The 22,535-nt window shown below is 39.4% G+C and overlaps 1 protein-coding gene across 1 annotated transcript in view; it reads left to right on the forward strand.

Annotated features, from left to right (window-relative positions):
* CAMK4 (calcium/calmodulin dependent protein kinase IV) overlaps nt 1-22,535 on the forward strand; it is a 186,084-nt gene that overhangs the window by 73,243 nt on the left and 90,306 nt on the right. The window contains exon 2 of the mRNA XM_082074306.1: nt 711-789. Coding sequence (XP_081930432.1) covers nt 711-789 — 79 coding nt within the window. The remainder of the gene's footprint in view (nt 1-710; nt 790-22,535) is intronic.

Below are 22,535 nucleotides of genomic sequence, written 5' to 3' on the forward strand. Positions count from 1 at the left end.
CAGAGGTTTTTCCTCTCTTTAGCTAATTTATAGAGTACAGGTCCCTTCCTTGATTGTAAAAAGTAGAGCACAGCAAGTAACCTCTGCAGCTGAGCCTGCCTCTGGAGACTGTCTAGCCCAACTTGCCACTCAGAGAAGTGCCTTACAACCAGCAGAGCCATAATTATGTTATGAGTGCTCAGATTTAGCATGTTCAAGTGAATATGCCTTTAAGGCAACAGGAAGATGTAAACCCAGTTCTGTGTTGCTACGAACAAGCCCCATCAGTTACCACTGAATTAACCAAAAGTGGTGCTCGCTCCATCTTATAGTGAATTTGACTCTTGGGGAAACTGGGCAGGGAACAACACAATAACGATCTTATTTTCCATCTTACTCCCCATTACTGCCATTAACAGTTACTAAAAAATCCCAATGCAACTAATTGTAGCAAATGAGTTTCCTTAACAAAGACATGTTGTCACAGGTTTGGGCCCAGATTACATTTCTTGCAACCCTGAGGAAACCTCCAGGATGGGTCAGGAGTCAGAAAAGATGTGACCAAGAGGCATTGTGAGCTCTTGCAGGTTCTGTTGGCTGAATAACCTTTGAAGTTCAACAGAGAGCAGTTTTAATGTAGTTTCAGCTAGACAACTCTGTTTACTGACATATTCGAAGAGGCCTATGTACAAATATTCTTTTTTTTTTTTTTTTTTTTTTTTTTAATTTAGTGGGGCTACATCCATTGTCTACAGATGCAGGCAGAAAGGGACCCAGAAACCTTACGCCGTCAAAATGTTGAAGAAGACAGTAAGTTATTTTGTTTTGTTTTGCTTTACTTTGGATATGTTTGGGATTTTCTCTGGTTTGTTTGGGTGGGGTTTTTTTTGGTTTTGGTTTTTGTTTTGTTTTTTTTTTTGTTTGTTTGTTTGTTTCTATTTATTTTTCTTTCAGTACAGTTTCTTCATATGGGGGAAACAGGCTAGATTAAGGACCTCACTAAGCTATCGTATTTTCTGTGACCAAGTTTGTTCTGCTCCTCATCATTAAAACAGATTTTAGAAGTAAAAGTACTCTGTTGGGAATGGCATATCCCCACTAATCTTGCTTGCACCTTCATCGTGTGTTGTCTGCATAGACTTAGCTTTGAGCAAACTTCTTAGACAAAAATGCCCTTTTCACTATGCAAAAGAAGCGGGTTCTGAATAATTTAAAATATTCTGTGATTTCATTTTGCCTTAATACATTGTTTTGCTCAAAAAAAATCATTACAGAATTTATCTTTTTCAGAAACTGAATACAGCATTGACTCAAACTCAAGTTAAATTAAATATTTTTTCCATGCTTTTCCCCCTACAAAATGGCAAGAGAATCATCTGAGACAATCACTTAGAATCATAGAATGTCCTGGGTTGGAAGGGACCCACAAGGATCATCGAGTCCAACTCCTGTCCCCGCATATGACAGCCCCACAGTTCACACCATGTGTCTGAGGGTGTGTCCAGTCTCTTCTTGAACACTGTCAGGCTTGGGGCTGTGACACCTCCCTGGGGAGCCTGTTCCAGTGCTCCACCACCCTCTGCGAGTAGAGCCTGTTCCTAATGTCCCTAAACATCTTCCTGCCATTCCCTCAGGTTCTGTCATTGGTGAATAAAGATAAGAGATTGGCACCTGACCTTCCTCCTCCCCTTGTGAGGAAGCTGTAGTCCATGATGAGGTTTCCTCTCAGTCTCCTCTAGGCTGAACAAACCAAGTGACTTTAGCCACTTCCCCTCCAAACCCTTCACCAGCTTTGCAGCCCTCTTCTGGACACTCCGCAGTAGCTTTATATCCTTTTTATCCTGTGTCACCCAGACCTGCACACAGTGCTCCAGGTGAGGCCGCACCAGTGCAGAGCAGAGCGGGACAATCACCTCCCTCGCCCGGCTGGCAATGCTGTGCTGGATGCGCACAGGACACGGTTGCCCTCTTGGCTGCCAGGGCACTGTTGGCTCATATTCAACTTGCCATAGACCAGAACCTCCTGATCCCTCTCCGCAGAGGTGTTCTCCAGCATCTCATTCCACAGTCTGTATGTACAGCCAGGGTTGTTGTGTCCCAGGTGCAAAATCTGGCACTTGCCCTTGTTGAGCTTCATGCAGTTGGTATGTTTCTATGATTCTGTGATAAAAAGTACTTAAATGACTCCTGACCATTGTTTCACATGAAGCTTATGTTTTTCAGAGCATGGGACTATGTGAGTATATAGGGTTGTGTGCAGAGTAAGTCAGTTATGCAAAGGATGCTGCTGCATTCAGAGGAGAAGCTGAGAAATGTCAGAAGGGACCTGTGGGAGGAGAAAGAACTGCCCACAAGCCAGCTGACAGGAATGCAGGATAACCTTGTGCTGTCTTGCTCTGTCTTAGACTATGAGGCTGGATGGCCGTAGGACAGGGGTCATCAGCTGCACGTTTCTTGTGTTCTGTGTACATCTCTTTGAACAGCCGAGGTGAAATTAATCTCACCAAATATAAGTGTCTCAGAGATGCTTAGTCTAAGTGATACATGAGTGTTTCTAGTCAGTCACTTATTTTTAGAGCTCCATATATGTCAGTTCTACCAGAGCTATTTTTGTGTGCATTACAAAATAGATGGTGTAAAGCATGAAAAGAGACTAGAGAGGGAAGGCTAGTAATGTATGGAGAGACTTCAAGGAGAAAGAGAGCATGAGGGACAGGGTAGAGCAGTTCATGATCCTAAGAGGGAAAGAGAAGTTTGAGGGGAAACAAACAAGTTGTGAGGCATGGACGTAATTTTTATTAATGAGTAGGTTTGATTCAGTTTATTCCAGTATTGAATCATCCATTATTCTGTAAAGTTCAGGGATGGTCACATAGAGCAACATAATGATGGTTGGGTAGGCATAAACATGTCTAAATGCTGAATTAACTGGTTGTCTCTGTGGAAGGCATAATGAGTGGGTTCCACATGAGTAAAATGTTAGCATTAATTTGTCATCTTTGAAAGTAAGCCAAAGTTTAAACTGGCACAGAAGTTCAGTTGTGTTTGCTGCTTTTGAATTTGTATCTGGTGCACTGAAGGAAGCAATGCATATGAGGAGCTTGCATTGCTGCAGCCTGCGCTCTGTCTTTCCTATGGAAATACAGAGAAATAAATAAGTTTTTGTCAGTTCTTTTTGCCAATGATTCCTGTAGTGTTTTAGGAATATACTTTCTTGTAATTCTTATTCTGAAAGGCACTAGGAAGAGTGATATTACTTTAAAATAATTCTTTGCCCTTTTTTGGGGGGCCTCTGCGGAGATTAATTCATATTCACAATGGTCACATTAACACTAGATCTGTCTACTAGTGTCTGAAACTATTCAGTTTAGACTTTTGGTGGACTTACTGTGACACAGATTTTTTTAGGAAGTGTAGGAAAAATACCAAGCAAGAAGAATGTAAGTATATGGTTATGTAAGTTGTTTGCATAGCAGCAATAGCTTGACTTAATGCAGCCTTGATTATATTAGCAGTGTGGTTAAGCAGTTCATGCAAATGAGTTGTTCCCAGTATAATTGATACACTTTGGGATGTTTTTTCATGAGAACAAGTGATTCTGTTCCACAGCTGAGCTTATTTGTATGATTGAGAACATGGGAGATTATACTGTAAGGATGTGCTGCTGCTTGTGTCTGTGAGCCATGAGCTACTGTAGCTCTGTTCCAATTTGGACATGTAATTATTATCACAGAGACATAACTGTGTGTTAAAATGCTGCCACAGCAGGAGGCCTGATCTTTGCTCAGAGTATCTCAGTGTAAAAATAATCAAGTGTGGGCCAAATCATGTACCAAAATGTTGATTGACTTAAGTTGCTTGTTGGCTTTTTTTAAACAGCTGGAAAAAACAGATGGCTGTTTAAGAGTGGATAAAAGGTGATGGGAGAAAAAGAGGAAGAGCTTGTCACTGTTTGCTTTGGAGTCCCATTTCTTTGGTTTCCTCTCTTAAATGCACATTAAGTAGCTTTGAAGAGCACAGGAAATTCAAAGAATATGGAGAGAGCAAAAGAGCAAATACTCTGATTTTTCAAACTGATTGACTTTAAACACTGAACCAAACCAGACTAACTCACTGAGGAAGAGTGTCTGTAAAAACAGAGTGAGGATCAGAGAGGGGGTGGTCCTGCTTGTTCTGGAAGTGTTAACAAGTGATGCGTGATTAGGAGTCAGGTGGCTGACTGGCAGCTCCAGATTTGTGAATACTTATCACTACAGTACTGTAATTTGAAGTAAAGCATTATAAATTATTACTTTTGTCTGACGGAAACAGCTTGGATAAGGAACAAATGATCCTGTTGGATTTAAATAGTGTGCTAAGAACAGACTGAAAGAAACATAAAATGCCTGTCAGTGTTCTTTTCTTTTAAATAATAAGATTTTTTGTTTCATTTTTTTCCTGACTAATGCGTTATTATTTGAGAGCAAATAAAATTTATGGAAAAACGTATCAGCCAATTGTGAGAATACACACTTGTAGAGAGATATGAATTCTTAAGAGACTGTCTATTTAATATTTCTTCACCTTCTAGCTCAATAAAATAATATTCTTAGATTATCTGCTCAGTTCTATTTTTGTTCTAACTGATAGTTAAGCCAATAAAGAGAAACAGGAGAAAACTTTTTTATACAAACCCTTTTTGTCAAGAAAATAAAACAATTTAATATTCTGAGAATTTTTTTAATTTATAATTTTAATCATTCTTAGCCACTGATTACAATTTTATACAGTTCCAAAAGTAAGAGAAAAAATTATTTTTTACTGGCTTAAAACTACTGAAACAGAATTCTTCAGTTCCCTGTTTTGTTTTGTTTATTTCAACTTCAGGTGAAGTTTAGGAGTAGTTTCGAATTCTTGAAGTTTCACTTATGGTGATCAAAATTTAGTTCAAATAACACTTGTGATTCTTACTCCTGAAGTGTCTGACTGTCAAAGTTAGGAAATTGACAGGCAAATTAGGATCAAAACTTCCAGAGCAGCTAAAAGACATCTGTTAGAAGGGCTAAAGAGGTGCAAAGAAAAATTGATATATCCGTTAGTGGGAAAAAAACCTCTCAGATAATGTGTAAGAAATTAAAGTTGGAATTTTTCTTAACAGAAACATAAAGAAATATGTTTATAAAACAACATCTGTGAGACAGGTGAATAAGCAAGCTGAATAATTGCCTTTGATTTGGTCATCTAACCTTTATGCTCAGTTTCTGAGCATAATTGAAATGTAGGATTGTATTATATACTCATTATTTGAATTTTGTTTTGCGTAGCAGAGCTCTTAAGTTCCATGCAGGTAATAAAGTTTAAATAATGTCATTTATTTGTGGTTAAATCAATTTCATGAAACAAGAAAGAATCAAAAATAGATCATATAGCCCTTCAGAAAAAGTCATCAAATGAGCAAAGTACAGTGATGAACTTAGTACACTTGCAATTGCAAATATGAGGTTGGTTTGCTTTTCACTACACAACGTGCCTGTGCTTCATAAGTGAGTGCTTAAGAAAAATGAAGTATCTTTAGGATCCATTTTACAAATATGATTGTTACTACTCTTAAGACAAGACTTGAAAATTATGTGACATTTACAACCAGCCTTTCTGGAACAGTTGTTGCAAATGTTAAGGAAGTTTCTTCTCCCTAGGTTTCCCAAAGCAGAGACTTGGGCGTGGATTCCAGGAATTGTTCTTAAATAAATAATTCATTTGCAAGGCCCAATGTAGAGCAGGTTGAGCTGGGTGCCTCAGGTAGATGGACCTTGAGTAAAGAAAATCTTCAGCAATTACACCCTTACCATCAAAGCTTCCCACCTGTTGTGCAGCAATTTGAGTAAAACTAGAGTCTGGGATCTCCCCATCCTTCATTAGATCTCCTAATTTTTGTCAGGCAGGCCGTTTCTTATTTCTGCAGGTAGTTTTTTGTCTTTTTACCACCAGACTAGACATCAATCGAAGTCCTGACTTTCAGTTGCCATTTTGCACCTGCAGCTGAGGACAAAAATAAGTCCTTGGCAATTACCAAAACATTCTTCTGTTTCTTGTTTTCTTTTAGATGAGCCTTTCTATTCCTTTACTTATCTCTAGGGATGTATCTCCTGTTGATGATCAAAAGCTCCTTTATCTCCTTGCCTGAACAAACTCTGGGGACCTCTTTTGCATGACAAGGCAGAAGGTTCAAAAGTTCATGGCTTGTAGCCTAAGCAAACTTAGTCACACTAAGGAGTTATGCTAATCAAATTCTACATTAGCAGTTTCTAAACAAGTTCTATAAGAAGCAGTATACCACATAATTCAGTAAGATAAGGCAGTCTGTTCCCTAACGTAAACATCATAGAGCATGTGGGTCATATTTGCAGAACATAGGATTCTTGAAGGGAACAACCGTCCTATTTGTGAAATGAAACATCTCATCTGCAGACCTTTGCCTCCTTTTGGTATGTTTCGAGAAAGCTAGGCAGCATATGAACCAGGGCCAGCCTGGAGATTGTCTCATAGTCTGGGCAGGAGAACACCTTCAAAGAAATTAGTTCCATCTCTGCCTTAAATTTCCTACCTGAGTCTGGACAAGTTGCTTTAAAGACAGTGAACAGAACAGATGGCCTCTGTTGCGTGGTTTCTAAATTAAGACACCAAGTGCCTGCATACATTATAGGTCTACCAAGTGCTAACAACTGTAACTGAAGTAATTTGGGAGCTGCCATTGTGATAAAGCAAAACTCTGCAGAAAGGAGAATGGGATGCTGAGCTGGGTTTTCTGGAGCCTGGGTCCTGGTGTATTCCCAATTCAGCCTGTGCTGTTGGCCAGGGTATTTCTTTCCGTTTCAACTTTGTCATCCATAAAAATGAGATGGTACTTATTTGATTTGCTTCTCAGCAATGTGTTGAAGGATAGCCTGGTTAATATTCCTAGGTTTTAATTGATAGGTACTGTCCCCTAGGAGTGATTAACTATTATGAAATATTAGGCCTTCTGTGTCTCAGTAAATGAGGCATGCCAGTACAGAGACTACTTTTAAGAATTATGATTTTGATTTCATTTTTTTCAAGTGTGGGCATCCTCCCTCATAGGGTTTATTATGCTTAGCTAATACTTCCTCAGTACTTTAATTAATATCAGTATTTATGAAGCAGCATTCTTCTTGCAGACTGTTTGATGTTCAAAATCAGACAAATGTTCAGGCACATGAACTTTTTCTCAGATCAGAAATAGAGCAACAGTTTTCAAACAACACATGTGCAGGAAATAGTTGTGCCGGGATTAATCTAATTGTACGAATCAATTAAACAATTTGAGAACAATGAATAGTTTGTGTCTGTGGAACAGAAGAGTGTGAGCAAATATAAGGGTAACAGGCTTCCCTCATGGATAAGTGGGGTTTGATATCTAGAGTTAGGGTCTGAGGGAGATTATAATGGTCTAGAAAGGCATACATAAAAGTCTCAATTGTGTCCATGTTTGCATATATATACGTATGTGTGTATATATATATATTATATACACAGCCTCTAACATATCTACTATAAACAATATATATTTCTCTATATATACAGGGAGTGTAGTTGGCTGGGTTCTTCATTTTGTGTTGCGGTGAATTTGTGGTATTAAATGGTGGTATTAAATGATAGTCAAGAGGCTCATGCAAATGTTTCGTCTGTTTTCTTGGTGAAGTGCTGCTTTTGGTTGAGCCTTCCCAATTGACTGAGACTATGTGGGGACTGTGTATCACACTTTGTGATAACCAGAATTAGTAGATCGGTCTTTTATTGACTTATGGAGAAAAATATGCATGTTTGTAACTATAAAATGTAAATTTCCTTTCATTGACATGTGGCCTTAAAGGATTTACAATTGGAGTGCCTCCTGCTTCTATATGCCTGTTTCTCTATAGACTTTATAATGAGATTGTATATATAGAGATACACCTCTTATGGTGCAGTAATTGTCAGTACTCTTATGGGACTGACATCTAAGAGTGCTGAAGTTTAGCACGGAGAAGCAAGAGCCTGGTGTAATACTCCAGTTTATCTGAAGTGTTATGACAGCATTATTTTTTCTCCAGATTACAAATGTCTGGAGTATGTTTACCTATATCTGTATATTTAAGGTGAATTTTTTCTTCACAAAGTCGATATTAATTAACACATCATATTAATGTGTAATGTTCTAATTTCTTCCAGTTTTTCAGAAAGGAAAAATATGTAGGTGTTCATTAAAACAGTCAGCTGCACATCTGTACTCACCATTAAAAAGGAGTATTTTTGTCAACTAGCTCACACATTCTCTTCTATTATTCATTCACACATACACATACACACACTACACATGCCCTTGCTTGGTAATTATTGGGAAATGGTTATTTCTTAATTATCCCTCCATCTGCAGCACTAGCTATTATATATGTAGATTACTTTATTTTTCCTTGTTTGCTCACTTTTAGTCGTCCATGTTGTCACCTCATTCATGTGCAGTTCAGTGTTATGTTTCTTCTGAAAGATGAAAAAAATACTTCAGTCAAAATTATTTTGAATAAAGTAATAAGGCAGTAAGGCTTCGAGCTTTCCACTGCTTATATCCAGTTTTCCCTTATATATAAGGGGAATCTGGCTTCCAAAGTCTGACTCACTGCTTTCCAGAAGAGAGAGCTTTTAAGTAAAAGTTAAGTCCATTAAATGCCTGACGTCTAAAGAAGAAGAAAGTTCATTTTACATAAATGCCCAACAAAAAAAGAGACAACTGAAATATATTTTTTTCTGCAGTAAGATACCAATAGGTTTTTGCTTTAAAAGCTATAAAATCAGACACCAGTTAGTGAAAGCAGATATTTTACTGAAAAATAACTTTGTAATGTACTGGTTTATTCCTTGGAAAGCAAACCTGTTTTTTACTGTATGGCAGGACATTCTTCAGAAAAGGAAAAAATCTCATTCTGCAATTGAAAAAAGCCTGTCCTACATTCATGAAGTTATTTAACATGTCATCTGCATTACAGTGTATTGTATGACATTGTGGTGAAACTGATGTGTTAAAATCAATTAACACAGAACAGTATTTTTTACCTGTCACCATTTAGATTGAATTGCTGTGCTCTTCCTGAGTAAGTCATGCCTTGATTTTAAGAACAGAGGGTGTGTATTATAGCTTTTTTTTCCTTACTCCATTTGATTTATACCTAATTAGGTAACACTCATTTTGGGTGTTCACAGCTTATTTTTCAGAAATACAAAATTCAGCCAATAAAGGGACAAAAATATAAAGCTTAACTCTTTGTTATGCAGTTCAGGGAAACTCAGCCTACTGTATACATTGCGTGGTTGAACAAGTAGTTCTGAGAAACTAAATAACTTCCCTTAGATGATTAATTCAGTAAATAAACAAACAAACATATATATATATAAACAGATGGCATATGTTTAGCTATGAATTACTTAACAGGAACTTTTGTGAAACAATCTGAGCTACACATTTTCTCCCACCAACCCATCCGTGCACATTTTGCTCCCTTCCTGCTTGCAGCAATTTGTCTTCTCCATGGCTTCAAGCAAAGGAGGAACTTTGTGTGTCTCGGGTGCACATAAATGTAGAGAGGCAAGACAGGGGATAGAAATGAAATGTGTTGCTGCGTGAGAATATATTTAATGCCTAAAGCAAAAACACAACCCTGCAAAAGGGCTGAGTGGAAGTGCACAGATAAATATGAGGCTATCCTGAGATTATAGTCCTCCTCTTTAGAAAACATTCATCATTCACAGCCTGCTGCAGAAACCTGGTGACATGCCTTTGATGGAGCTGTGCTGTGTGGAAGGCAGCACTTCTGCATAGATCGATGGTCTGTGAGACTTGTGCTGGGGATCTCAGAAAGTCTTCTCATCCCACATTTTAGGCCATTGTTCTTTTTAAGGGTATGCTGCATATCCTGTCATCACACTTGTGATAGCTACTCATTTGGAGGGAGAGAGACTGAGCTTGTTCTATGCTGTCAAGTGAAGAATTAAGGGAAAACTGGTTGCATGCACAAAAATAAAGAAGGCAGAAGATAGGAAACCACCATGTTTTCTCCAATGCTGGAAGTTCAGCTGTTGGAACAAACCAGCAACAGAGTACGACTTGAAATGCAGCATCTTGGGTTTATTCCTCAAGCCTGAAGCCAAGTTCTCTGCAGCCCAACCAGAGAGTGAAATCTAACTGAAGTCTATAGGATAATTTATTTTACCAAGAACTCTGTGATCAGCATGTACTCACTTGGCAACGTGGTTAGACTGGTGTACTTCAAGAGAAGATATATCCTCTTTTGGCTGAGGTGGTCTCCTTTTGTCTTAAGTCCTTAAAGAGGAAGACTGGCCACATGTAGGGAGGAATGGAGAAGCAAAGGTGGAAATTAACACAGCAACTGTTTAAGCGGCACAATCTGGAAGCTTCTTTGAGAAATCACGAAACCAGCATCATTGCCTGATCTCCATGAGATATGTCACCTGGTCAGAGCATCTCTTAAGACTGGAACTAAGGTTCAGTACAACTTTCTTAAGCTGTATGTTATGACGGTTGATGGCTGCAGGGCTGGTGTGTATGGGTGAGGTTAATCCTAAATTTTTGCCAAACTAAACTTACTTTCTGCTTGAATAACTTAATCTTCCTTAAGAAAAAACAAACATACAACAAAACAAACAAACAAAACAAAAAAAAAACCCTGAATAAATAAAAAGTAACTAATGACATGTTTTCCTACAAATGTAAAAAACCCTGCCCCACTATTTTTTTCCTCTCCCTTTGTTTTAAGCAGTCTTCAAACAAGCTATTCCATTATACTTTGCATATATTGAATGAGCAGATGTTTGAAACTCCAACTGGGCATGTTTTTAGTAGATACAGTTGAAACCAGATGGAAGAATTTCCATAAGTAATAAGAAATAGCATAAATAAGATGATTTGTTTTGCATTTCAGTCCTATGGTATTCAAGTCACTTTCATTTACAGGTTTTTTGAGAGAATTCTGATTTCTAATTTATTTTAGAATCGCAAAGATTACATGATATGCTAACTTCTGAGAACCTCTAAGTGCTACTCTCAGGAATATCACCCTGCAAAAATTTAGGTTTTATCTGCAAGATATGGAACACTCATGGGTTTTAGTTCTTCATACACTGAAAAAAAGAACAGTGGAACAAGAAGAAATAGCATGATAATATTTGTAGGTTTCTAGATTGAGTGACTAACATAGTAGGTACAGGATTTCAATGTAAAAATATGAGAAAATACAAAGTCAGAACAAGTCTGTGACATGGCTTTCAAGAATTTATGAAAAAAAGTCCTAATTCCTGCAGATAAGAGCCCTAATTTCTACAAATTTGAAACCAAATCAGGACTCCAGGAAAATTATGTATCTCACCATTATGATTCATTTTAGTTATTCCTTTGTTTCTATTACTGTGTTATTACACACCGTGTAACAACACCATGGTGAGAAAACATGTTAGCAGTTCCATGTTATATGGATATGAAACACGTGAGATACAGAGGCTAGAAGCTGGATCTGTAAAGGCAATTAGCACCACAGTTCATGACACATCCATAACCACCCCCTGCCTGCTTTACGTCACAGGAAAATTCTGTCTTCTCTTCTCCAGACTGAACAGCTACAGGTCTCTCAGTCTTTTGTCATATGAGGGACACTCCAGGCCCTTCATCATCTTCACGGCCCTTTATTGGATTCTTTCCAGTGTATCTGTGTCTCTTTTTCACTGGGGAGCCCGGAACTGCAGGCAGTAGACCAGGTGTGGCCTCACCAGTGCTGAGCAGGGAGAGGGATCACCTTCCCTGACCTGCTGCCAAGACTTTCCCTAATGCAGCTCAGGATACCATTGACCTTCTTTGCTGCAAGAGTGTGCTGCTGGCTTACATTCAACTTGGTGTCCACCAGGATCACCAGGTCCTTTTCTGCCAAGCTACTTTCCAGTTGGGTGGCCCCCAGAATGTGCCTGGGGTTGTTCCTCCCCAGTTGCAGGACTTTGCACTTCCCCTTGTTGAACTGCATGAAGTTCCTGTCTACTCATTTCCCTAGCTTGTTTAGGTCCCTCTGAATGGCCACATGATGCTCTGGCACATCAGGCCCTCCTCCCAGTTTGATGTCGTTACAAATTTGTTGAGGGTGCACTCTGTGCCAACATCCAAATCATCAATGAAGATGTAAAACAGTACTGACTGCTGGCATACCCCACATGACTCTTATTACAACCTTCTGGGCATGGCCATCCACTCACCTTACTGCCTGCTTATCCAGCCAGGTCCCCTGCCTCATTCAGCAGCATGCCTTAGCCTTCCTTATTGCTTTTGACATCTCTTGCCAGATCCATATCCATCTGGGCTTTAGCTTTCCTAACTTCATCCCGGAATGCTTGCACAATGTTTCTGTATTCCTTCAAGGTTACCCATTCTTGCTTCTACTCTCTGTATGCTTCCTTTTTATGTCTGAATTTGGCCAGGAGTTCCTTTTTTGTCAACACAGACTCTTGGCAGAGACTTTGAGATTGGAGAATGTGATCCTTGAATGTGATCCAGCTTTCTTGGACCCACCCACCTTCCTTTCAGGACCTTATCCCATGGGATTTTTCTAAGATCTTTGAAAAGGCCAAAGTCTGTTCTCACAAAGCCCAGGGTTGTGATATTGCTTTTCACTCTTCTTCCTGCCCTCAGGATCCTGAATTCCAACATGTCATTATCATTGCAGCCAAGGCTGCCTTTGATCTTCACATCCCAAATGAACCCCTGCATATTAGTGAGTATGAGGTCCAGCAGAGCACCTCTTCTCACTGACTCCTGCGTAACTTGGAGGAGGAAGTTATTTTCAAGGCACTCCACGTCCTGTGTTACTTGTGTACTGCTGTGTACTTCCAGCAATTATCAGAGTGGCTCAAGTCCCCAGTGAGGACCAGGGTCTGCAAACATGAGGCTGCTCCTAAGTGTCTTTAAAGGGCCTCATCTACTTGTTCTTCATGATCAGGTGGCCTATAGCAGACACACACTATCATGTCACCATTTAACATGTTTCTTATGTCACCCAAGAATTTGTGTGTTATAAGCCAGGTCTTTTTCCTCCAGTATAGTGGATATGTGAACTGTGTTCAAAGAGAAACAGCTTTGTTACCACTGAGCTTTGTACGGAGTTCGTTAATCTCAAAGTTTATGGGAGTGTGTTCAGAGCATTGTGGCTGTAATAAGGACTTCAAAAAAACTTACGTTGAAGGTCCCAGATAATTTCCCATCACTGAGTAGCTAGACCTCACCAAAAGCTGAAGTAGCCACAGACCTTACCTGCAGTAGCATAAGAACCTATGGGCTTTTCGGGGGTGCAGTTTGTTTTGTTTTGTTTTGTTGGGGGTGTGTGTGTGTTTCTTTTTTTTTTTTTTGGTTTGGTTTGGGTTTTTGTTTGTTTGTTTTCTTTCTTTGTTTGTTTGTTTGAATTCAAAAATTGCACCCCAAATCACCCTTCATTCATCAGAAGTGTTTTTAAGGTCTGATTCTGTGTGATTTGCCAAACTGGAACGTGCACTCAGTGGCCATAAAGGGAGATATAGGCAAGTCTCCTGAAATTCAAATGTTCACCTGTTGTCATTTAACTTCATATAGCTTACATTTGCCTCCTTTCAGCATCTCCTCCATTTACTCCTGAATTGTGTGTAGCATCAGGGAACACAAGATCAAATATGGAAGGCATCCTGTGGTTCTTGTGCACAGCATTCACAGGTTGGGGTGAGCTGTCAGAGAGGGAACTCACTGTATGTTCCTGCTGCTCTCAGCCTGCTCAGTCACTTGTCCTTTTCTTCCAGCACAGCTCACAGATTCTGGCAGAGAAGACAAGTTAACATGCTGTCATTAGTGTAGCTGAGACATCCTCTATAGGGAGTGGAGAGATCCAGGGACAAGAACAGTCCCGTAATTTCTTGACACATAATGCTAACAAGAAACTCAGCTCATGGTTTCTAATATATGAAGCGAGCACCCTAAATTAGTTATAAGGCCTTGATTTCATGTCAGCCTACCTTTCTTAATCATTTCACCATTTCCACATGCTTCTCTGTATTCTCTTCCAACTATATCAAATATTTTTCATTTTCCATCCCTGAAAACTTTCTACAGGGGATTCCTTCACTACTTTCCTTTGAGGATCTACTGGTTTTCTGTGTTATTCAGTTTATAAAGTGTATAACATCTACATTTTAGGCAGTTTTGGAGCATGGAGTCACTTAAGTATAGAGTTACAGGTTCTATATACTACCAAGCAACACTGAAATTACTTCAGAACGCCTCATTATCAGTGTTTGGGGCTGACCTACCAGAAGAACTGTCTAGCATCAGGAGATTACAAGTCTTTTAGTACAGATGTCATTTAAGCGGCAGGTCCAGAGATTCAGGGTAGTTCATCAGAGAAAGCATGCAAGACTCAACCTGCACGTGACATCATTATTTCATCCCACCTGAAATATTTGGAACAAAACAGTCTCACTTGATCATCAGACTCACAACTAGGCCTTCCCCAATCATCATCTATGTTATTTCTTGCAAAATGGAGTGGTACAGCATATAGATGATTCTTATGGCTTGACTCCAGCCGGTAACTAAACCCCACACAGCTCAGTCCCCTCAGTGGGATGGGGGAGAGAATTAGAAGGGTAACAGTGAGAAAACTCATGGGCTGAGATAAAGACAGTTTGATAGATAAATGCACAAGCAAAGCAAAACTTCCCATGGGCAGGTAGGTGTTCAGCTGTCTCCAGGACAGCCGCGCTCCATCACACGTAAGGGTTGCTTGGGAAGACAAACACCATCACTCCAAACATCTCCCCATTCCTCCTTTTTCTCCCAGCTTTTGCTGTTGAGCAGCGTGTTAAATGGTATGGGATAACCTGTGGTCAGCTGGGGTCACCTGTCCCAGCTATGTCCCCTCCCAACTTCTTGTGCTTCCCAGCCTGGGGCAGCATGAGAAGCAGAAGAAGCCCTGATGCTGCATAAGCATTGCTCATCCATAGCTAAAACATCCCTGTGTTATCAACAATGTTTTCATCACAAATCCAAAACATAGCCCCATATATATTACTATGAAGGAAATTAACTCTATTCCAACCAAAACTGGTACATTGATCACATGGAATAATTTTATATCTATGATGGAGGTTACAGTATTAATGGTAGCCCTGATGCATCAAACCTTCATTGGGTAACAGTGAAGGTTCACATGGATTCTTAAGTGTGAGTTGATTCAGAGAAGCATACACTAGCTTACTATTTATGTGCAATTTCTTCAATTATAGCAAGCATTGCACTTGGTTGATAATATAAGCAGACATCACATATTCCAGATCTTTATCATGCAGCTGAGGACTCCTAAGAAATTTGAGTAGCTTTAAGATAAAATGTTGTACAAGATGCTAGCTCTCGATTTCTAAGGGATTACTCTTATGTGGCAATTTATTTATTCAGAGGGATGATGTGACTCAAGCCTTTTACAGAATGCCAGGTGTCTAAAACTGGTTACCTCACTGAGAATAAAAAATAGATTAATAAATTTTCACTGAGAAAAGAGGAAACCTTTGGATTTGTAACTGCATAGGTGAAAAGCAAGAATGGGCAAGAAAATGGCAAGTACAATTTTCTAAACAATCCTGTAAACATCACTATTTTGAACTAAAAAAATATGTACTTAGGTTTTGATTTGCACATTGTTCTTGCATCTTAAAAGTGTCTTCCTCCATCTTTGGGGGTAACACTATAAATAGGGAATAGCTGAAATGAGCAGTTCATTAATACCTAATAACCTGAAATTTGTTTGCATAAAACATTCAACTATTATCAAACATATTTGCAGAAATCTGTGGATAAATGACTCAGGAACAGAAATAACAACCAAATTAGTCAGATAGATAGACCACAGCATGTAATAAGGCTTATTCTAATGAACATATAACTTATTTTGAACTCAGACATAAAATATATTATTACAAATGACCAGTCTTGTACAGGCTATAAGCACCTCTGGACCCATCCTTCAGCCTTCAGTGATGCCACCAAGTTAGTGTGGGTGAGCAGTAAAACCCATTTGCAAAGGCTTGTGTGTCTTCAGGGAATATTACCTGCATCTGGCCAGCTTTAACTTTGAAACTGCATATTACAAGATGCAGGGCCTGTTAATAAGATATGTCAGAATGTGATTTACTGTGCTGCAGTCTACACAGCCCCACAAATCACCTCTGTCTATCTGATGGTTTACCTGCAAATGAAGTGTGCTTTTTGAGAAACATAGTGTTGCTTCTTTGATGGAACGATTTACATTTAACAGGTTAACAATACTATCATATGCAGATAGTGCATTTCTCTTTCATTTTTCAAAAGCATATGCTTGTACAAACCCAGCTAATCTGTATTTGCAGCCAGTAGGTTTGCATGTACAAGCAGACTTTTAGGCACCTAACAGGACAAACGCAAGCACAGTGATGCAGCTTGCAGTGGTTCCATGCAAGTGTGTTCAGTCTGAAGAATATGCGTTTGTTGAAGGTTTATAGCCACAAATTGAAAGTATGGGCATATACACAGAAAATAGTTACTGTAATACTGAATAGTGTGTTTTTTAATTAATAATATAAGTTTACTTACGGAGGCTCAAAAATTCTCGGTCACCTACAGAGTGAAAACTCCCTGCTGAGTTTATGGAAGATACTGCAGGGCTGTGCAATGACTGCTGTGTTTTATTGTATTGTTTGATGTGTTCCTCAGGGACCTCATGTTCAGCTTGAATGAAGATAGAACCAGAATAGTCTGCCAGGCTTAAAATACAGAAAAGATTACTTTGAACCATTTTTTCTTCTTTTAAAATAAAGATAATATTAGTCCATTAAGAGTACAAAGGTTGCTCCGATACAAAGAGAGAGCTGCTGACCTTGCTGAGAAGGTCAAGCTATATGCCAGCCCTAAAACACAGGAGGAATTCTTCACTTGAGAAACTTATTTTCATTGAGAAAAGAAAAAAGTCATTCAAAGAGTGAAATCACCCAAAGCAGGTGTTAAATAAATGCCCTAGTTGGAACAAAGAAGTATCCCTTCATTCAGAAGGGTCAGCTTTTTTTAATTCTGCTTTTACACCTTGTCCCACTGCCATGCTACTTACTGAATTCCACCAGGGTAACTCAGAGAGATAGACTGGGTCATATATAAAGGATCTATTTTCATTTGTTCTGGGATTTTTCTGTCTCACCACTTTTTGTATCCCATGAAATTCTTTATCACTTATGGTAAAGACTGGCATCAGTATCTTGCTTTGATACATAGGCCAGCTCAGATGCATGATTTCAGCAGTGCTACCCAGCTTTATACAGATGGAAAAGCATATCCAGACTCTTATTTACACTGTTTTAATCTTGAAGTCTTGACTGAAATGCTTTCTGATAAGATATTCTATGTGTGAGCTGGGCAGAAGCTGGAATTCCTCTTACCCAGAACACTCTGAAATTAAAAAGCAAAACCTAAAACAGAAAATGGGTACTCTGAATCTTCTTCTTGTGAAGATTTATTTAAATTCAAGCTTGAAATTCAAGCTAATTTATTTTTTTCCTGAAACCTTTCGAGAAAATCTGGGTAACCCAGCAGCCATGTGTGTGGCTCTGACAATTGGGAACAGACCTTTTAGACTACATAAAATACAGAAAAATTTAGACTGCAGAGCAGTTACTTTAGCTGAGATGAACATTAAAATTGTTTCTTGGAAGCACTTCTAATAGAGTGTGGTGGCAAGTCAATAATGCTTTGCAGCATGCTCCCTATAAGTCAAGAGAAATACATGCTCAGAGCCTGACCTGCTGGTTCGACAAAGCTTTCGTTGCTCATACTAGAGGCATTCATGCGAGTCACTAAGTCGGATATTAAGTAAGAAGCTGTGCAGAGCTGGGGTGAACAGCCTTCCTGAGGTGGGCAGTGCTGTAAAGTTCCTCGAAATCTGTTTGCATTGGCTGCTTCACACCACTTGCCTTGGCACAGCTTTGTCACCCAACCTGCATGGTGGTCACATCTGGCCAGAGGTGCCCCTTCATGTCCACAGCACCTGGGGAAGGAGGGCAGCAGACACTAGACTTACAGAATGACGAATGTGTTCTGCTTCTTGCTCTCTTCTAAGTTTGACAGGTCTGTACATCTGTTGGACACCTGTTTTCTGGATGGCATACCTTACTGCAAGGCAGCAGCTGGGTTAATCTGTTTACAGTGGCAGTTCATTTTATCTTGTTTCATTTAATTCAAACAGAAGCAGCATCACTCCACCTCACCATCTCAGGGCATGGAAACATGGAAGAATCTCAGCTTTCATTAAGTATTTTTCCAGATCCTTCTCTTGTCAAAATAGTCTGAAATTTATGAATCAGAAATAGACTGATTATAGACCTAGCACTACTTCACTGCATGACCAGTATCCAAGACACAGTGTTTGTAGACACCTATTTATAAAATATATAAATGTCTAATTCTAGAGAAATAAAATAACTGGAGAGACAAAATACTAGGAATTATTCAGGGATAATTATCTTTTAAATGTAAATGTTTTAATATAAATTAAGGGGTTGGTAGTTTCATTCACCCACACTTGCAAATGCTGTCCTAACTTCCTGGGCCTTGGTTACATGAAATACTCCGTTAATCATTTGTCTGTCTGTCTGTAAACACAGCATAAGATTGCAGTTTTGAGTGCACACAGCAAGCTACCATTTGTCTAGTGACCCTGGGTAACAATGCAAAGCCATGCATCTGGCTGTGATACAGATAGGCATTTCAGTTCAGCGCACTGAGATCTTGGACTGCCTCTTGCTTCCAGGTTCAGGTTGCTGAATTTTGCTGCTGCAGGTACTTTATCTAGTTAGGTTGAAGCCATCATGCAGATGCTTACCTGTGCTGCAGCCACAGCTCCTGGTTTGTTTACAGAAGCATACTATGAAGCACTACAAGCCACAGCACAAGGCAGGACTGTATTGCACCTACAAGCCGTTCTTGCAGATTTGCTGCACTTTAGCACTTGCAGTGGCTGTCTCCACAGGTAAGCCATGGAAGCATATAGATGTGGGTTTTAACAATTACAGGCCATCAAGCAACTTTGTTTGATTTTTTTGGCCTATGGTCAGTGAAATCTTTATGCCTAGCGTCAGTGGTGAAGAACTGATAAATAAGTATTTCTGGATTACCTGGCAAATGACTTCTCAAATTGACAAGGATGTACCACAGCAGAATGCTGTTTCGTAGGCTTTTAACAGCAAATGCCTCTTGATTGTTTGCAGTTTAAAGTTCGCAAACTGAAAATACAGCTCAGTAAAATCGTACGAGTGTTAAAATCACCCAACCAGTCATTTGCACAATCTGGTACCTGCATTAGTTAAAGATTTGCACATAGAGAAAAGTAATCTTTTAAGTAGAAATCACATTATACTAATGAAATGTTTGACCAAAAGCATGCTCTAGTCCGTTTAGAAAAGATAAATGTGGAGAATAAGGGAAGCTTGTAGTGGGATAATCACTAAACTGATGGAACCTGAAAACATCTGAAAATTAACGTTTGATTGTTTTTCTATTCTCAAACAGCTGGTTCTACTGACGTAATTATTATTGACTGCAATATACTCACAAAGGTCTCACTAATGCTCCTATGAGTAATGTTAATTTAAGGAAAGTTCAGATGAATTGTTACATATTCTACTGCGTGTTTAAATTACATCCAAAGAGAAGATAAAAATAAACAGTTCTGCAGCTTCATTTTGGTCAGTTATTACCTCTACACAAATCAGACCACTTTATTTGATCTAGTGGAACTTAATTTGCCCAACATTTGTGGTAATAGGACATTTTGGTTAAATTATCTCAATTTTAAAATTTGTTACTTTAGCAACATACACTATACAGTGAAATGCCTGTCATCATATCAAATAATGTCTACCAGGAATGTAAATGACTGAATTGCTGATACTACTGAGACTACTGATACTACTGATTGCTGACACTACTGGCCAAAACAGGCCAAATTTGGCCCTGATGTAAGTAAGTACATTTTGTTGGAAGGAGCCAAAACAAGGTAATTGTTGATATAGCTCTATACTTAGTTTAGGAGAAAGTAAGAAAATACAATGTGATAAAACAGGCTGCTCTAATAAAATGGTATGGCTACATACACAGCTGCATTTACTCTGGAATGATTCATATCACTTATACATGCACGCTTCTGTTGTAAAACCCATCCCAATAGCCATTTCCCAGGTTTCTTATAAATCCGTAACACTCCAAAGTGTTTAGCTGTGGCATATTTGCCATTGCATCTTAGCATCTTGAATTTTTAGGTACCTTTTTTATCATACTGCTACCTGAGCAAGTATTATGAAAGTCAACTGGTTTGTGTCGGGTCAGGAACCAGATCACAGAGGGACTCACCTACAGCTGCATAGTAAACGTCTAGGAAGTCAAGGATCTGAAACTGAGTCTCAGTTCACTTTTTATCTTAATTTGTTGCCACCAGCAAGATGAGGAGACACCTCTGTAGTTTCTCAGTTATAACTACTCAGTGCCAAAATGAAGCATCTTTAGAATTTGGACAGCCTTTTCCATGTTTGTTGCCAGGCATGCTTGATGTGCAAACATTTTCAGAACTGCAGAATACAAACTGTAGATTGTTCAGTTTGTAGTGGTGCTTTTGGATATGGTAAATTGATCAGTCTAAACAGCTCTCCCAAGTAAATGTCTGTCCATGCAATATTGTATTTTTTCTGATCCTGTCTGAGATGCAAAGTGTATGCAGACGGTCTAGATGTGTATTACTCTCTGAATCATCAAGAGCCCTTTGCTGCCCCTAACCAGCAGTGAACTCTGGAGCTCCTGGCTGTGCATTTGCACTCACAAATGTAAATTGGAGTTGAATAACGGCACTGATGGAAGGGGATGTTGAAACTAAGACTGGCACACACAGCATTTTCAGAAAACTGCACAGGAGACCGTTCTTCAACCTGTTGCTCAGTATTTATGTAGCAGACAAGAGTGAAGAAACACTTGCATTTGGAGTAGAAAGCAAAAAGTTTGTAAAGCCTTTCATAGTCACAGAGCTTATGCTGTGTTTGATCCCAGGGCGGGTGTTTACCTGTGAAGATTTAGTTATAGACCATGTTCTTTATCTCCAAATAGGTGTTCAGGTGATGGAATATTTCACTCGTGTTTGATTTTTGCTTTCTGTTGCTTCTCACATGCTCTGAATCTGTACAAAGTTTTCCTTCCTTCCTTCCTTCCTTCCTTCCTTCCTTCCTTCCTTCCTTCCTTCCTTCCTTCCTTCCTTCCTTCCTTCCTTCCTTCCTTCCTTCCTTCCTTCCTTCCTTCCTTCCTTCCTTCCTTCCTTCCTTCCTTCCTTCCTTCCTTCCTTCCTTCCTTCCTTCCTTCCTTCCTTCCTTCCTTCCTTCCTTCCTTCCTTCCTTCCTTCCTTCCTTCCTTCCTTCCTTCCTTCCTTCCTTCCTTCCTTCCTTCCTTCCTTCCTTCCTTCCTTCCTTCCTTCCTTCCTTCCTTCCTTCCTTCCTTCCTTCCCTCCCTCCCTCCCTCCCTTCCTCCCTTCCTCCCTTCCTCCCTTCCTCCCTTCCTTCCTTCCTTCCTTCCTTCCTTCCTTCCTTCCTTCCTTCCTTCCTTCCTTCCTTCCTTCCTTCCTTCCTTCCTTCCTTCCTTCCTTCCTTCCTTCCTTCCTTCCTTCCTTCCTTCCTTCCTTCCTTCCTTCCTTCCTTCCTTCCTTCCTTCCTTCCTTCCTTCCTTCCTTCCTTCCTTCCTTCCTTCCTTCCTTCCATCCTTCCTTCCATCCTCCCTCCCTCCCTCCCTTCCTCCCTCCCTTCCTCCCTCCCTCCCTTCCTCCCTCCCTTCCTCCCTCCCTTCTTTGCTTGTTTTCATTTACACCACTCTCAGAGCACCATGGCATTACTAACCTGGAGTCATTCCTGACTGACACAAGGGGAGAATCAATGCCTATCCTGTAGTTCCAATTGTGACTGATACTTGGATTTTGTTGTTGCTGGGAAAAAAAAAAAACACCTGAGAAGTATATCTCCTCTTTCAGGTGATTAAAAAAAGGGGGGAGATCTTTTTTTTTAAGCATATGTCTTCCTCACTAAGAATTTTAAGGTAGTTTTATGTCCTTTTTAAAGGTTTTTGTATTGTTTTGTTTTTCCCATATGATGAAAAAAACCCACAAAACCAAAATACATGTTTGATTAAAAAGCCTTCACTGAAAAAACCCACACAACCGCCTTCAAAATGTTCTGCTTGATGTCATCTGTGTCATCGGTTTGGAATGGATAGTGACTTAACTTGCTGATTCTCGTTGATTTTGTAATACCTGAGCTGAAGAGTGCTATAGAAGAAATAGGTTTATAATAGTCACCAGTGTAGGATTTCTCTAGGGTTTTTGAGAATATTTACAAACCAGATAGTTTCTTCATAAGTGTATCAATTACCATAGCAACATAAATGCATGTATAATTTGCTTACT

Source organism: Streptopelia decaocto, assembly GCF_964273445.1.
Source record: "Streptopelia decaocto genome assembly, chromosome: Z".
Lineage (NCBI taxonomy): Eukaryota > Metazoa > Chordata > Aves > Columbiformes > Columbidae > Streptopelia > Streptopelia decaocto.